The sequence below is a fragment of the Chaetodon auriga genome, chromosome 23 (genome assembly GCF_051107435.1).
Source record: "Chaetodon auriga isolate fChaAug3 chromosome 23, fChaAug3.hap1, whole genome shotgun sequence".
NCBI lineage: Eukaryota > Metazoa > Chordata > Actinopteri > Chaetodontiformes > Chaetodontidae > Chaetodon > Chaetodon auriga.
The window spans coordinates 12,784,790-12,802,171 of NC_135096.1; the positions used below are offsets into that span (position 1 = coordinate 12,784,790).

Consider the following 17,382-nt stretch of genomic DNA (forward strand, 5'->3'; position numbering starts at 1 on the left):
ATAGCTTGCTGGTACTGGCTAATGCACCATCTTGAATGATGAGCATTTGAAGCACCGTGGCTCAGAACAACACCTGGGGGGATGTTTACCGAGCCTGTTGCAAACTACCATCGCTGCGGTTTTTCAAATTAGCAAGGCATGGAGGAAAGGAACAGGTTTTTATGGCTATCATTCCATTTCCTCCTTTTCATCATTTAGTACCGCCGCTACATTCACTGTCCCTCTTGTATGAGGCTACAGAATGAAGCCAGTCTGAACTGCACAACTTCCCCTCAAGGAAAAAAAAAAAGGACTACAAAAATACCACTGAACAGCAGGACAGCTGGGAGAGGCTTCCTCCCTCCTCGACCGTCCACCAATCGCATCCTCTCGTTCGGATTAGGTTAAACGGCTTAACCTACTGGCAAGACGTCAAAGCCAGTTCCTCCGCGCTGCCAGAAGGGAAAGGGCCGTCCGCGCACACACAGGCAGATGGACGCACATACACGCATATGCCGAGCTAGACTATTGGCAAAATACCTGCTAGCGTTGTCAGCAGTGACAGCGAGGCACTGTGGGAAATCAAACTGGCAACACCCTGATGGGGGGATGATGAAAATGCCGACAGGCTGCTATGAAGACGGCGGCGTGTCTCAGTGTGTGTGTGGACGTTAAAGCTCACGGCACACTTGAGGCAGACAATTAAATCAAGCAGCAGAGGGGAATACACGCACAATGCTGTACTATTAAAAAGCAATTGCCGTCCCGTGCAGGACGGTGGTGAGCATGCTTGTACTACGCCTCGTGTAATAATGAGGTCTGTAAATCTCGCAACAGGGCTGCGTTTTTTTCTTTTCCTGCAGGCCTCTGGAGCTCCATCGAGAAACAGGGCGATAAAATGGAAACGGTACAGGCTTGCGTGTCTTTCAGCATGGGTAGCTTCTGAGTGCAGGTTGCTTGTATGCCAAAGATCTATTGTTAGTTGTGGAAGACCTTCTGAGATAATGTGACAGGGACCAATATAGTTGCAGCTATAACACACAGGAGGCATGGAGGCAATGAAGATCCTCTAAAACACTCAGTGCACATCGTTTTCACGGATGTCCTTTGCAAATACATAAATCCACTTGGAGATCAAGAAAATGAGAGGCTACTTCCAACTCCAGAATTTGCCTGAGTATGGTCATATTTTGTGCGTGCATCCATGGTTACCCTGCAAACAGGAAGTGCTAATAGCTCGTTCGGCATACATTCTGGTGTCAGCTTGCCAAAATGTAAATAAACACAGGCTAAAAAAAAGCTTCCTGTTAACTTCCCTGAAAGCCTCATGAGATTTGTGATCCAAAACTTTAGAGCATAACAGAAGTCAGACTAAAGAATAGAAAATAAGAGAAAAAAATCCACTAATGTGCATTTTTTTATGACCACAGAGGAAACATGAGCTCATCAGCATCATGTAAAGTGTGGTGTAGATGCTTTTGCTTCAGTCGTTCACCCTATTTGACTTCCGAGCGAAGAAGCAGCCAAACAAAGCAAGTCAGAAAAGCCTACGCTTGGCATGTGTTTTTGTCTCTGCACGTGTCGCTGAAACGAGTGATTTACGAGCAAAAACGGGGTGTGGAAACACGACTGAATAATTGACCTCGGCCTGCGGTAAACACATATGTGTGTGGTTACGAGAATGGATGATTTACAAGTAAGGAATAGCACTTTGATTATGCCACAGCCAAGAATCCTTCGTGTAATTAAAACTGGATATCTCTGTGAGGTTAAAACATGTCAACCGACACACACATCCCACCATAAACACTAAATATCAGATGAAAATGAATCTCTTTACAATCTCTGCAGCCACTCAACTTCAAATCAAATGTTTCCGAATAACACTGATTAGTTAAAAAGCTAAGATAATCCATTTGAAAGCAAGAAAAAAAAACGCACTTCAATCAAATAAAACAAGCGCCGCCAAAGCCAGGAGAGTGGTGACAGTGATTCATCGGGGGATGCAACACTGGAAATTCCCAATAAGGGCTGTGAAGAAACAGTGCCCTCCAAACTGAATTATGATGTCTTTGAAAGCTGCACAAATGATGATGAAATGTCTTGACAGAGCGAGGGGCATGACATTTGGGAGAAAGAAGGGACGAGAGCGCTCATAAAAGTACGAAAAGGTGGAGACCGGCGAAAAACAAAAAACACCTTCTCTCCCAAACATCACATTTCAGGCCACATTCCTCTGCTAGTTTCTCAGAGACAAGCGGCTGGAGACCGAGGGACGCAGCAGGGGAGACGCCATTGAATTCCACCGAGGCTTCTGGAAAACCTCCAAAACGGAGACGAGGAGGGAGCGAGGAAGGAGATTAAGAAACACTTCACCTATTGAAGGCAGAACCCAGTGCAGCACGCTCCCACACATACACTCAATAACACCAAAGACCGGGGTCCAGATTTGCGACAGAGATTGAGCGAGGCAGCTCTGTGGCCTTAGAGAGGCTTAATAAGGAGCCATGGTTCGCTCTTATTAAGGAGGAGAAATCTCATTCAGGACACTGAAGCTGACACTTGGGTTTAAGCTGATTGCTAAACTCTTAGCAAGCCCACTTAGGCATTTCTTTGCTGATCTTAAGCAGCGGTTCTCATAGCAAGGACAACAGCCTCTCATGTTGAGGCGCTGCTTCTTTTCCAGTACACATCTCACTCTCTGAATAGTAACAAAACAAGGGGAAGAGCACTTCGATTCAGACGGTAATGCAACCCAGAAGCAGCTTGAATTCCTCCTATCTGATTCTCTCTACGGTGGTGTGTTTCTGGGGAGAATGCAAGCCCTCCTCCTCTAACACAAGCTATCTTACCGGTGGCTTTAATCACCTACTGTGCCAAGGGAAAACCCTGACACAGGCAAGCTATTCTCCTCCATCATCGGGCGCAGATTTATGGCAGCAGAGACAGCTGGAAAGAGCAGCCACAATACCTAATAACTCCACACATATAAACCTGTCCGGCTCACACCAGAGCAAGAACACTAAATGGCTAATTTTAGTCCCGAGTGCTCCCCCTCGCTGCCTCGCGTGCTCGTTTTCAGGGAGAATCAGAAGTCAAACCTCAAACTGCGGCGAAAATGATCCGACTGGGAAAAAACAGGAGCGCTGCCTGAAGCGAACTCCTGCGTCCAACACCAACATGTATCACAAAAAAAAAAAAACATCAATGCGTTGCTAGTGTTTTTTTGCCCCAGACAACCTCTGCCAAATTCATTTTTCAAATACAACAGGAGCTGCAAATGAGTTTTGGCTGCAGTCCAGGGTGTCTGCTTCTGATGATAAACCTTCCAGCATTTGGCTGGTGGCTGATGTTAATTTCCCATTGTGTTTAAAACAACACTGAGGTATGACCATGCCAAACTGGAATAGTGGTTGTGATGACAAGGAGGCTGAGATATTATTACAGCATGTTAAGCATCAAAGTACCACCACTCCTATTATATACAGGAAGTAATTAATATCCCACTTGGATGAATGGAACGACAAGACAAACTTGTAAAAACAGCGGTGAAATCTCCACCATGAACCCATCTCTGCAGGCTGCTCCAGGCCTTTAAGGTGAATCCACAAAAACTACTAATTTGTCTCTGTGGTTTGGTGTAGCACAGTGAAACAGAGGTACAGTGATTACCCTAAATGGGGCCCAGCTCTTCCACTGTTGGCTTGACCGGCCTCCTCACTGGGGACCTCATTCACTGCAATTAGAAAAAAAAAGGAAAGAAAAGAAAAAGGGATCCCATCTGCAGCCAAGCAGAGCGGACAGTGTTTGCTCATTCATTGGCTAACGGCGCAATGCAAAAGGCTTCTGTGGGAGACGGATGTGCGCCTGTATGCGTCTTTCTCTCTCTCCCAGAGCTGCAATCTCCCTCATTCTCTATTTCAGTGTAACGCCGCGTCTCTTTTTCGTCCCTCACTGGGGCCCTCTTCATTTCTTTCTACCCCCATCCGGCTCCCTTTCGCAAACAGTCCCAGTAATTGTCCCTCCATCAGCAACAGCCCTCCACTCACTAAGCAATAATCTCTGCCCCGCTCGCTCGTTCCCTCCCTTCCTAGCTCGGAGGCAGCTCCGTCTGTGGCCCTGTCTTTGAACTCAGCACGTCTAAATGCTTCCACGTGGCTCCTCGTGCACACACCCACCTTAACAGTGAAGCAACAAAATGCATGCTTCTGCTGAGAGAGCGCAAACAGCACCCACTTGTTCCAAGCCTTGCTCTGATGTGCTACATATCGAACAGTCCCACAGAAGAGGCCTCTTTCAGCCTGCTTTTTTTTGGACTTGAACAGTATGAGGCTTCATTTATTTCCCTGGGGAAGCATTTGCTCCACAGGGAGGTCAAACTCCGGGGTCAGCTACAGAAGGAAGTACAGAGTAGAAGTAGCTGAGAGGAAAGTCAGTCCACCCTCAGAAGTCCCTCTCTGAGGTCTCCGACCGCAGGAATGAGACACTGAATGCCAACCATTGCATAACAGAGCACAGCTCCTCTGTACAAGGCTCTGTTTGCAAGCATGCTGCATCCACATGTTTCTTAAACCTCTGGGTTGGGACATCCACGGTAGCACAGGATGGTTCAACCAGCTCCAGTCAGGAAACTGGAGGTTACCAGAGGCTCTTGAGTAGGTTTCAAAATAAAAGCCTTACCTGGGGCTTAGGAGCAGGCTGGATTTTTTAAAATAAAAACTTAAACGAGACTGCTGTGCCTAGCTGATAAATGACTAACTGCTGCTCGGGGAACAAACACAAGGCGAGTTGTGGGATCTAAAAATGGCACCGTGGGCCAGAAAAAGCCCAGAAACCACATTGTACAAGTTTTCATGTTGCAGGTCAATAGCTCTGTGGAGGTCTGTGCTGAGAGGATGACGAATCACCCTTGTTTTTAAATGATTAAAAAAGAAAACAATACATTATTTAGCCACGTTCATTCCCCATTTCCATCTACGAGAGAGTCAAGGGGGCGGGGGGGTATGTCACCCGCAAATCTAATCAAATATTTATTTTAATAGGTCCGTAATTAACTAGACGTAAGATTGGGTTGAACAGCAGGGCAGGTCACATTATGCACACGTGCACTCTCTGTTTATATGTTCATGCACAGTGGCCTATAAAGCCATATAGCCATGTAACATAGTTTAAAATGGCCCTTGTGAGCCCAAGTAAACAGCACCAACATAGGTTTAGTATGTCACGGTGCTGGAGTGAGCAGGGCCGGGGGCATTCACACACACACACACACACACACACACACACACACACACAGAGCAGGTCTCTCCGGATGATGATGAATGAGGCCTGCCCAAGCTACTGTTAGTTCTGTAAGCGCTCCAAGAGAGCAGAAAGGTGAGAGGCAAGAGCCGAGAGGCGAGGGCTCGACTCCGTGCTGAGACGACGGGTCATAAACTCGCGGAGATCACAAAGGCGGTGTTTGAGCCTCACCCTGAAATGACTGCACTTTTCTGCCTTTAAACATCACCTTGGATCTACCCACACATCCAAGCCACTGCAACGTAACTGCCAGGACTCCTGCCAGTTTTAGAAGAAATAAAGAACCACGATCATAGTTTGGCTCCAAGCATCAAAATACACAGTCTGTCATCTCTTATCGCTCTGTGCTTGTCTCTCTGCTCTCTCCCTCTTCAGCGTAAATGTCAGGGGGAAAAAAAGCAACTCAATAAAAGGGCTAAAAACAGTGGAAGTGAGTGAATCTCAGCTGCGTTTTCACATGCTTCGGGGTAAAACTGCAGCACAGGATACACAAAGATCTCCACATTCAATCCGAGAGTCCCAGCTGACTCTTTGTCGTTCAACCCGAAGTTCAGAAATAACTCTGGAGAAAATTGGAACCGTCTGGTGCTGTGCATGCTAATTCACTGCATTAAAACTAATTTCCTCTGCTCTTGTCAGGGCCAGGCCTCAGCTGTGGAAGCACAACAATGAGGCAGTCATGACTCTTATTGTGGAGGAGGGATGAGACACAGTTCAGCCCACAAACGTGCTTCTAACAGAGCGGACAGGTCGGCTTTAAAGCATCTGGACGACATGATGCAAAGATCCTGCCCAAAATCTGCATCTATCATCGGATCTTTCCGCAAATTCGTCCTTGTTTTGTCTTTTAAGATGCTTCTTGAAGGTGTGACTGACTCGCTATCTCCCCTTCTCATTCCTTTCATATCTGTTCCCTCCACATGTATCGCTTCCTCCCAAGGTAGCCGACAGCACAAAGGCCCATCCATCTGAAATGTCAACTGCTGCACACTGGGGCTAAGGAGTGCGTGCATATGTGTGTTTGTGCATAATGTGGTAGAAACTTGTAGCTCATTTATCACGGGCCTTTGGGGACTGCTAGTCCATCAAATGATGTCGTCTATAAAGCGGTTCTATCATCCTAATCCTCATAACTCTCCCCCCTGTAGTCCTGTATCTTCCCACGTTTCTGTTTCTGATCAGGAACCATGCAGATCACAAAGCTGCAATCCAATCGCGCAACAAATGCCCCGCAGTGATCTTATTGTGCCAGAACATGCACACTCCCCCGTCCAGCGTCCCCCCGCTATCAGGCGTCTGTTTTTAAAGCTCTGACGTCCACGGAGAAGGTCAATCTTGATGCGGACGTATTGGATGGTCTTGCAGGGATTAAGGTCAAGTGAGCAGGCTCGACAAGAGAGTGTAGGAAAATATTTACCAAGCAGACACCACTGACAGAAGAAAAGAAAAAATAACGTTCCTTTAGTATTATATCATCTTAAAAAGAGATGGGAGGCGTCTAAACCAATAAGATGTCTTCCTGAGGGCAGGTCCATGGGGGGGACCGGCTTAACTGAGCTCAACGGCTCGCCGGGGAATCAGCAGGACTTCATCTTTGTCATCATAATGTAGCCCAAGCCATGCCTGTGCACATGAAGATGTTGCAGATGTCTGGCGAATCTGGAGTGAAGCTCAGCTGCAGATGCTGTCACGGAGGTCCACGAGCATTCAAATCTGAATGCAAAAACCACCGGGTTTAAAAAAAAAAAAAAAGATAATGGCTGTCCAGACACTTGCTGTTTCTTCCCTGCTAAAAAAAAAGCCTCCATGGAGCAAAACATATCATTATAAACTCAATGTCAAGTTGTTTTGCTCTCCCTTCCTGGCCTCTGTCAAGTCCAGTTAAAGGCTAAGTCCAGTGACATTCAGTGTGCTTGCTGTTGTAACTGAATCCCCTAAAATAAGACCAAAACCAATGACGCATCAGTCCATGTGTAAAAGGTAGTAAATCTTTAAAAGGGACTAAATAATTGCTGGAGCAACTATTGTTTTTAGTCATTCAAACAGGAGTAAAGATTGCATTTGTTGGGGACTATTTTCTGCTGCGGATTAACAGACATTAGGTGCTTTAATGAGAATTAACACCAGCGGGCTAGCAGTGTATGTTAGACTCAAGATGCACCACAGTGCCCGTGCTCACCATAACGAAGGCAAACCAGCACACTCATGTGTTCAAAGAGCTCAAGAAATGTTTTGTTTGAGTGCTGCACATGCTTTCCCTCATCCTGTATTTTCATGTCGAAACAGGTGTGAGCTCCAGCCAAGCGCAGTCACTTGTTCCTTTTCTCTGAGTTTTATTAATCCCCACCACACAAACCAATATGGTTTCCTTTGGAAAACTCCCCCTCAATCACTGCTGCTGTGACCTCATGACAAACCCGAGAGAATCTGGGGCAGGGAGCTTTACTTGCGAGGGCGAATCGTGCAACGGAGTTTCCCCTCTGACGAGTAAACACTGCAGCGTAAACAGATTCAAACGCCTTAAAACAATGCTCGAGTTCGTGCAATGGAAGAAAGAGGAGGAATGGTGCGATTCTTGTGCTCAGCCAGTCCACAGTGAAAGCAAATGCGGCCACATTCAAATCTACAAACAAGCGGTTTCACTGATGCTGAATTGCACAAGAGTAGGTGAAAGGCAAATGAGTAACATGCGTCCTCCATAATTCGCCACGCATGCAAAAACACGCACACACACACACACAGACACACACACACACACACACACAGCACATCCTCTCTACCTTCAATTATTTACCAGGAGGGAGTGAGCAACAATGTTCTGCACTCACACACTCCTCCATCACGCTGTTTCCATTCCACATTAATAATGAAGCCTCAAAGTGTGTGTGTGTGTGTGTGTGTGTGTGTGTGTGTGTGTGTGTGTGGCTGTAGTGGTCACTAATGCACTCTAAATGTTTTCAACTTCAGCTCAGAGGAAAAAGAAAATGACAAATAATGAAAAATGCTTTTCTGGTTGCTACATGCAGAAGCTGGATGGACAAGTTCTCATATGGGGGGGGGGGGGGGGGGGGGCAGCTGCATTAGATTTAAAGGGATTCAAGCTCTCTTCAGAGTCCAGCTTAAACTCTGTGGGATCTCCTTTTGATCCAACGGATTCCACACTGCCCCTCATGGGAGTATTGCTAATAGAGTCCGTTCATGGTGCTTCAGCGGAGGCCACATTCCCGACTGAGAGCCTGAGGACACGGCCGATTTCATAAACACTGGAAATGTCGTGACAGAATTTTGAGGATGAGTGGGGGAGGGCTCGGTGTCAACAACCTGGGTCCAAGAGATGGAACTTTACTGGAGATGCACACTGCACCAGAACACTGCCAATGTTTTTCATTAATGTACTTGTACTTGCTTTCATTATCAGTTAATCTGCTGATCGTTGTCTCGATTAAGTGTTTGGTCAATAAAATGTCCAAGTTTCTTAAAGTTCAAGGTGGGTGAAGTCTTTAAATGTCTCGTTTTGTCAGCACAGAATCAAGATGTTCACTTTATCGTGATAGAAAGGCAGCACATCTCATGGGAAGCATCAGTAAACAACACAACAGTACCACAGCACGCCACAGTTCGTAGTTAAAAATGGAAAAGGTGTGACTGTCACTAATAAAGAGCCCTCTCTTTGTGCGTCCCCCTGGCTGAGCCTTTAAGAGAACAGGCTCCGTTAATAAGCAAGCCTTCCACTTTGCCTCCCCGCAGTGAGAAAATGCCCACTCCAGTGCCAGCGTCAGTGTAAGCTGCAGGCTTATCTCCTCATTCACACGTTAGACTGCACCTACTGCACAAACACACTCGGGTGAGTCAAGCTCAGAAGACAAAGCCTCCCTTATTTCACTGAACCTGTGATAAGCACTGAAAACATTACAAGTCATTAATTTGGTCGGTTCACTTTCCGTGCTTCTCTCCTCCCTTCTTCCCTTTGCTTCACTCATTTCCTCCTGCCCTCATCCCCTCATCCTTCCTTCCACTTCCGCTTCGTCACCATTCCAGGTCCAGGGAAACAAATCTCAACCTGCAAGAGCGCGGTATTAGTATTTTGCTGTCAGCTGACGCGCTCTGCTCTCCCGTGGTCCGAGCGCTGACGTCTAAAGATGTTCCGCAGAGATAGAACGTTTAATTTGTGTGTGGGTGGAAGACGGAGGGCAGAAAAAGACAGTGGAGAGATCCTTGTTATGAGGAGTGCTGCTGCTGCTGCTGCTGCTGCTGCTGTGGAGAACCACAAGCTTACATCAATTTGAGGGGACGTCAATTTAGGATTTTGGAAAAACGCTAAAAACACACATGCAGATGACTTCCCTCACACAGACACCGGAGCCCAGCCGTCTGTCAAACGGTCCACTCATGCATCCTCAGGCACTGACAACCACATACATTCTTGGCATTTTCTCAAGAACCAATTACGGCTCGCCAAACTGGCAGCTATGGGTGTTCTACAAGCCAGCTGAGACAGTGACTCGCTGGATTCTTTCTTAATTAGCATCACAAAAACTCCCCAAATTCTAAGCCGATAATGCAGCGGCTGGGATTTCTAAAGGCGTGCGAATTGCAGAGGAAGGCGTGCAGCTCAACGGTCTGTCAGCTTGTGGCGGGCGTTAATTCGGAAAATGAACACCGCTCCCACCCGGAGATGACACGCCAAAGTGCCGATCATTACAGCCGCAGCTTTGCAGCCCTTTTTCTAAACAACACGAGGAAGCCGCTGCTGTGCACAAACACAGGCCTCGCACTCATTTATATACAAGCAGCGAGAGGAAAAACTGAGAGGGAGCAAACGCTGTGTGTTTCTGTCTGTGAGGCAGAACCAGGGGTCTGTAGGTGTGGTGTGTTTAGACAGGAAGCTGGCTTCTATCCCACTTCCTGTGTATCTCCAGGAAGTAGAGATACCAGATAAGACTCAAGGTAAATGGACAAAACTGCGACCGGTGATGGATTACATACAGGCGGAGGGAAAAGTATTTGAATTTCCTCACTGATAAACCAAATCTCTTGTGTTTTGTGACAGCTTTTTGAAGATCTGCATCACTCATTAATGTGCGGGGGGTGCGGCAGGGGGTTGATAAATAGATAGATGAGACGCACAGCTGCTTCTATTATTAGCAGCCAAAACTTAAGTGCCACATTTAAGATCTGGACTCTTCCATCAGTGCCTCCAGTCTGGGAATTTCTTAAATAAGAGAGCCTGGGTTATTTAGGCAAGAATAAACATCCTCGAAAAGCAACTTTCAGTCTCAGGCCAAAAACTGTGCTTCTAATTAGTTTCAAATACAGATTTATTGCACTTTTTTCCCGGGAAAACCAGGACGACATGAAAGTGCAACGAACAGCTGCATTCAAGGTTTATAATTGAGGTTTACAGAGACACAACAATGGTTTCAAAGCACATTTTGTCACAGTTCTGAAGTACAGCCTTACGACAAGCCTCATAACCAATGAATAACGTGCAAGAACAAACATTTACTTGGGTTTTTCTCCAGTGGAAAAATGCCGCTAACCTTTCTGGCCTAAAGAGTTGACACCAGTGAAAAACTCCTGCGATGATTCGGTGAACACTTCACAGCAACAACATCCCTACTTTACGTCTAATCACCCGATAGCACATGTACGCCAACACTCACATATACACTACTCACCGATATCTGGAAGACTTCCTGTGTGTCGTCGAGCATCTGGACCCTTATGGAGACCTGTCGTCCTGGAGGCTGGGTAGGAGGACGCAGGCCTGGCTCCAGGGTGGACACCCCAAAGCTCTCGGGGGCGCCCAGCCTCTGACCGGCTGTTGACGGCCTGTCGGCTGGTTCGACCATGGTGACGGACGCTACGGGAAGGGGCTCTCGAGCTGCAGGCACCGCGGTTCACGTCTGCGGGAGAGAGGAAAGAATAGTTTGAGATTCAAAATTTGGGGCAGTTTGTGTCTTTTTGGTATCCTCGGGTTCCTAAACACATTTAAAGCCAGAAGGATCAAGCATTTCCTCTCACAGCCAAGCGTCTACTTAGGCCCTCATTCTAAATAGCACAGTTACATCACATCCTGCGTACTGGAACATGAAGGTCAGAAGTTGCCTTCAGTTCAGTCTTAAAAGTGGACAAAAACACAACATTCGTCTCATATTTAAAAGGGAGTTGGAGCTTCTGTGGTGGCGATGTAAAAAAACGCGGCTTGGAGGGAAACTTGCTTAATTACTTTAAGAAATGTGCAAATAAATCCTGCAGTTTATTCAGTCAAGGTTAAATTGGCCTGGCACAAAGGAAAAAACCACCAGACATTTAGTCAGTGAGTTTTTCAGTGGTGATTTTATATTGGATGGGGCGATGAGACGAGTCTGCAAACCACAGACTAGAACAGCCCTGCACGGTGCGACAGCTGAACTCAGACATGTCTCACACCTTGCCCGACACACACTTCTTCCAGCTGCAGCGCATGCAGGTGGGATTTACCGATTAACCAAACACAGCGCTCCGTTTGAGACCAGTTCAGACTTGAACCGTGGCTTCGCAAGTGGGGCAGATGAGATACGGTCTGAGAACACACAAAGACAAGACTCACCCCCCTCTTCTTTCAGACGCGCACACACAAACTCCCCCCCCCCCCACCTCATCCCACACTTGATAAACCTCAACCTCAGACAATAAATTTGCTCTCAGACGGTTGGTGACATCACGGCAGAGGAATGTTCTAGCAGACGGTCAGGGGGGCAATGCAGGCACGAACTGCCCCGACACACGTACAAACACAGCAGTTCTTAATGAGTACAGCGCAATGAGATTACATGTCAGAGACCTATTTCTTTGCTTTCTCTGAGGGGAAATTGCTGCTTTGTCTTTAGTCACTGCATCAATGATTAAATCGACGTGTCACGAGGGATCTACTGGACATCACGATGAACAGGTTGTTAGATCTTTGAGTAGTCGCAGGTTAAAAGCCCCTGAAGCAGCATGCACACACTGCATTCTTGATGGAGACAAATAAGAGCTAAAGAGATAAATCATAAACAGATGATCACCCTGTTTGAGTGTCCTTCAGCAAAGGGTTCACCTTGTCAAGCATAAGGCCTATATTTCAAATACAGTGTGTCATTGGGTTGACAGGGCTGTCCGATCCCAAAGGCTCCTCCAAAACGTGTCTGAGAAATACAGCTTTCTTTTGCCCAAATCTGGGGAGTGAAACTGGTGTGTAATTTGTGGTCTTTCGTAGACTATCCTAAAATCTGCCGATGGCCGTTCACTTTCCTCTGTGAGGCTAAGAAGCTAGAAGCCTCAAGCACAATATACCCAGCAGGCTCGTCCCACAAAGCAGAGCTGGAACAATTAGGAGGAGACGATACGGTCCCCGTTAAAAGGTCTAAAAGCGTTTTGTTTGTTCAGTTGTGTGCTTACAGTATCCCAAATGTTTCCAGCAATATTCAAACCCAAAAAAAAATCTGTAATTTTATTCAAGGTCGCCTGCTGCTATAACTTCTGAGGAAACACCAGATGATAGGCCAGACAGAGGGAAAGGAGGTCAGTGAACGTAACTAAAGGTAATGTGTAATTTTATATCAAGAGACAGTCACTGTACGAGAAATTCATTTAAGAAATGCTTTAAAAATATAGTACTGGTCAGTTGGGAGGCGCTCTATATTTACAATTTCACTCTCCTCCTCCATGTTTTCTGGTCACATTCTTCTTCGGTGGTGGTTTGTGAACCAGCTCACATCATCTGAGAACATAGTTAACAGTCTTGCTGCAGTCTTGAAATAGTGTTGGGCAGTTTTTATTATTTTACAGGTCGAACAGTTCCTCTAAAAAACAACTAGCAGGTTAATTGATCATGAAAATAACAAAAATATTTGCAGCCCAACTGCAGAGCTCTAAGTCCAGGTCAGGTCACCAAAGGAAGAGGGTCTGGAAACGGCACACAGCCAACGAACGCCTCCAAGCTCCAGGAGAGCTGCTCCGTGGCTGACCTCTGACCTCAGCATCCTGCATCAACTGCCACAAAAACACACTGTGTGCAATCATGTGCATTTGCAAATAAAGTCTAAAGACAACCCTCCCCTTTGTTCTTTCACACCTAATCTCGTTTTCTGATTTCCAAAGTGAGTTTTACTAATCCCTCCCCCTGCACACACAAACCAGCTCCTCTCTTCAGCACGGTGACAAAAGCTGAAACTGAAAACTGGAGCCCGGCCAAGGAAGTGACCCGACAATAAAAGGGACCTGACATTCAAGTTACTCATTACACCTGTGGGAACGTTCGTTCAGTTGTGTGCTACTTCCCCTGAATGAATGCTCTGCTCGGCTGTTTACTGGCTGCTTGTTATCGGCTATCTCACTGACAAGGGCTGAGACTGGAATTACAAAACGCTCCTCCTCCAGAAGAGCTGGAATTATCAGCTTCAGGATAAAAAAACAAAAAAAACCCAACGCTCGGTTGGGGTCACTGACTTGCCTCCTTGTGTCACCCTTCAAAGCAAAACAAGTGTCAACTCAGAGTCAGTTTTAAAGCTCTACCTAATCATTCACTAACAAGCAGGTGCCAATTACCCTGACAAGCAGCAGGAGGTCATATCCTGCAGACAGCGGGGCTGGTTTGTTGCCAACAAATCCTCAGTCTCCCAACAAAAACCCACTGACAGGCTCAATTTCAGGCTTATAAGACAAACCCACAACAGCAACTACAGTAAGAGAGTGCTCATCCCTGAACCTGCAACTTAATTCAGTGCTAACCTCTGTTTTGGATCAATTTCACCACCAAAGAGTGGGAATTTGGAAGCAGGAGTTCACCATCTCCTCAGTAAGGGCTGGGGGATTATATGTGGAGTTAGCTGAGCAAGAGAGGAATACAGAGCGAGCTGGTCACACGGGCACAAAGGAAGGCACTGTGGGAGCTTCCAGCAGCGGGGCTTTAACTCGGCGGGACCGAGGAGGCCTCTCAACCAGCCTTTGAACTGGTTTTAGCTGAAAGTTTCCCAAGAGTCTGTGAGAGGGATGGGAATCGGATGTGAGTGCGCGTGCGTGTGCGCAAGTGCATCTGCAGAGAAGAGCTTTATGTTTAACAGGCTCTGTGCGAAGTCATTTGGACTATTCTTCAAATCAAGACAGCACACATGTTATAAGTGGAAGCTGACATGACATAACGTGGATTAGAATATTCACATGGAGGTTGCGTAACAGGCGACGTTTGCCAGCTGTAAAGCAGGTCTCACAATCAACACTCTGTTTGGCGGATCTTCAAAGCAGCACGAGATAAGGAAGCTAAATCGTCTTGAGCGCTGACTGAAAAAGGAACTGTCACGTACGACAACACACGCCAGAAATGCTGAATCTGGTGGAAGAGAGATGAAATTAAGGGACGTGATGGACCCGCTGTGTGTGACAAAGGGGGTTTCACTGCTACAATACCAAGCTAACTTAGCTTAGCATTGTTTCTATTGGAGATTTAGCTCTTGTTTTTCTTTTCTTTGAATGTTTTGCCCATTATTTCGTCTATCTACCAATATGTCACATGGGGCTGATACTAACAGTTAGACTCAATCTAGTAAATGAGGGAAAATAGTACCAAGAGCTATGGGAATAGCTTCGCAGGTGGATCATGCATTGAACTATTTAGCACATACAATATTTTGCCCTGAGGTCTAGAATGAATCGACAAGAACAAACGACAGCTGAGGACCATAAAGGGAGCGCATCCATTACCCGATTGTGCTACTTGTTGCCATTCTTACAAGTGCATCAGCACTGAATTAACACTGCTGACTGTATCCTGTAACCCAGAGGTGTGAACTACAACCAGACAAGCACAGGTGAGATCCGGGGAGATCAAGGCCACCACACAGCCGTCCTGATGGCAGATCAATGGCTGCGCTTGATAACACGTTTTATCAAGGTGACACTCTGCCCCCGCCGAGCCTTTAAGCTGCTCTGCTGCCCTCAGGAGACTTTCTATTGTGAGGCTGGAAGGATGGAGAGAGAACGGGCAGCAGGGCAACTCTCCATCAGCCATTAGCATAATGAAGTGCCTATGAGCAACGGTGCTGCCTCCCCACTGACCCTGCACCCTGACCTCAACTTGAAAAGGGGGGGGTTGCAAAAAGCCCTCTTCCCCCAGAGATCAATAAAGGGATTTGTCACCTCATAGGTGCCATGCACACATTCTGCAGGGGGTGGGTGGCAACGCCGAGGAGCCAACATGCATGAACACAGCAGCTTTGTCAAGTGGTAGAAGACAGACACACCTCTGTATAAGGAGCACACATCAAGAGTACAGTTGGCAGAGTGCAAACACCAGGATGTAGGTTAGCAGAGTAATCCTGTAGGCCAGGGTAAAGATGTCAGTAGGCTAAGGCAACCTGATCGCCCTCAGAGACAGGGGCTGTGTGTGTGTGTGTGTGTGTGTGTGTGTGTGTGTGTGTGTTCAATATTAATGTGCATGTGGTGCGACAATGACAAGCTTCGCCTATTGTATAAGGTTTGATGAATGGAAAGGCAGCAACTGCAAAAAAGCCACAGAGTAAAACACCCCAAAAGTTAAAGATCAGTGAAAGATCCAAGAAATATTCACTTTGAGGAAATGTTGCAATTCCTGTAAAGGTTTGAAGCGCTTATTGGGGAGGGCAATCCTGGTCTGTCATTAATCTACAGTAAAAGAAGCTCTGCTGGACCTCCTAAAGATCAGCCGATTAGGAAAATGAGCAGGCTGCTTGCAGTCGAGGCGAGCTTATACTTAGATGTGAGGCTCGTCAAACATCACGCACTGTTTCCTTATTAAGAAGCCGCGGCTTTAAAGTGCGTGTTGCAATAAATCTGGTGATATCTAAACATAAGTGTGCGCTACACAAGGAAAGCCAGAGGGGCGACGTGTAACCTCGCTTCATAAACCGGAGAGCATGATTTCCTTACCCCGTCTGGCTTCTTCAGGATCCACAGATTGTCCGTCAGAAGAGCTCGTATTTCCAACGCAGACGGTAAATCCCGCACCGTGTTGCGCCGCAGATAAGTTCAGGAAGAAGTCCTCTGATCGCAGCCGAACCGCTCCCTCTCAGGTGGGACGTGGTTTCTGCGCGGTGGCCATTGAAACAAATGTGGGGAAACCGTGCACTGAGCTTTCCTCTGGAACAATGAGGAGCAGCACACCGCCTCCAGCACGCCAGCCCCGGCGATCCACTGTGAGGCAGAGGCGGAGAGCGCAAGATGACCAGCGCCACTCCGCGGTAGTTTGAGGGAGTAGCAACGTGGAAGCAGATTGCGCCGACCACATTTAATATTTGAATTTAAAACGCTCAAATGGAGAAAGCCTCTCTAATTTGAAGTATTTATTTGAGTACGCTGCTTCATACTTTTACTCCAAGACATTTCACGGGAAAATATTCTACTTTTTACTCCACTCCATTTTTTCCAACGACTAGTTACTTTGTAGACTGACATTTTACATGCAAACTGATAAATTCATGGAATAAGATGCAGTTATAGAATAAACGACCTCATAGTAGCTCAAATTAGTTCAATCCGACTATTTCTTTCACCACTCACAGCAGAACTCGACCTTGTCCATATGTTATATATCCTTTTGTACTGTGAATTTAACGACTTCTACCTGGCCTTCACACTGCTGTTGCACGCTATGAGGAAGCAGTTTTGCCTCGCTTCATCAACATTGCCGTGTTTACCCTTCAAAGGTCTCGTGACAGTGAGGAAAAATACAGTTGGCCCGTACGGGGATCGAACCCGCGACCTTGGCGTTATTAGCACCACGCTCTAACCAACTGAGCTAACCGGCCACGACAACGCTTGAAAAGACATCGTTTTAAGTAACTGAATGATGCCATTTAAGTCATTGTGAGATAGTTAGCTTGTTCGATGGGCTGCCCGGGCGAACGTGCCCAGTTAGCTAGCTAAATAACTAACCTGGTATTAGTTTACCTCACTTTGAAAAGCCTAACCGTTACTTACTTTGTGTATTACAATAGCTAGAAAACAGTGTAGCATAACTTAAATTAACTAAACCACACTAAAAAACAAACTTCAAATGACGTCTATCTTGCCACGAAGTAAAATCAGCAAGGTCCGTTGCCATAG

The 17,382-nt window shown here is 46.6% G+C and overlaps 1 protein-coding gene and 1 non-coding gene across 2 annotated transcripts in view; both read right to left on the reverse strand.

Moving 5' to 3' along the window:
• LOC143316268 (FERM, ARHGEF and pleckstrin domain-containing protein 1-like) overlaps window positions 1-16,437 on the reverse strand; it is a 47,240-nt gene extending 30,803 nt beyond the window's left edge. The window contains 2 exon segments of the mRNA XM_076724148.1: window positions 10,959-11,186; window positions 16,207-16,437. Coding sequence (XP_076580263.1) covers window positions 10,959-11,132 — 174 coding nt within the window. The 5' untranslated portion in view covers window positions 11,133-11,186; window positions 16,207-16,437.
• A 573-nt stretch (window positions 16,438-17,010) lies between these two features.
• On the reverse strand, window positions 17,011-17,084 carry trnai-aau (transfer RNA isoleucine (anticodon AAU)). Its single transcript has one exon. It is a non-coding gene; the product is annotated as a tRNA-Ile (tRNA).
• Between the last annotated feature and the right edge of the window lie 298 nt (window positions 17,085-17,382).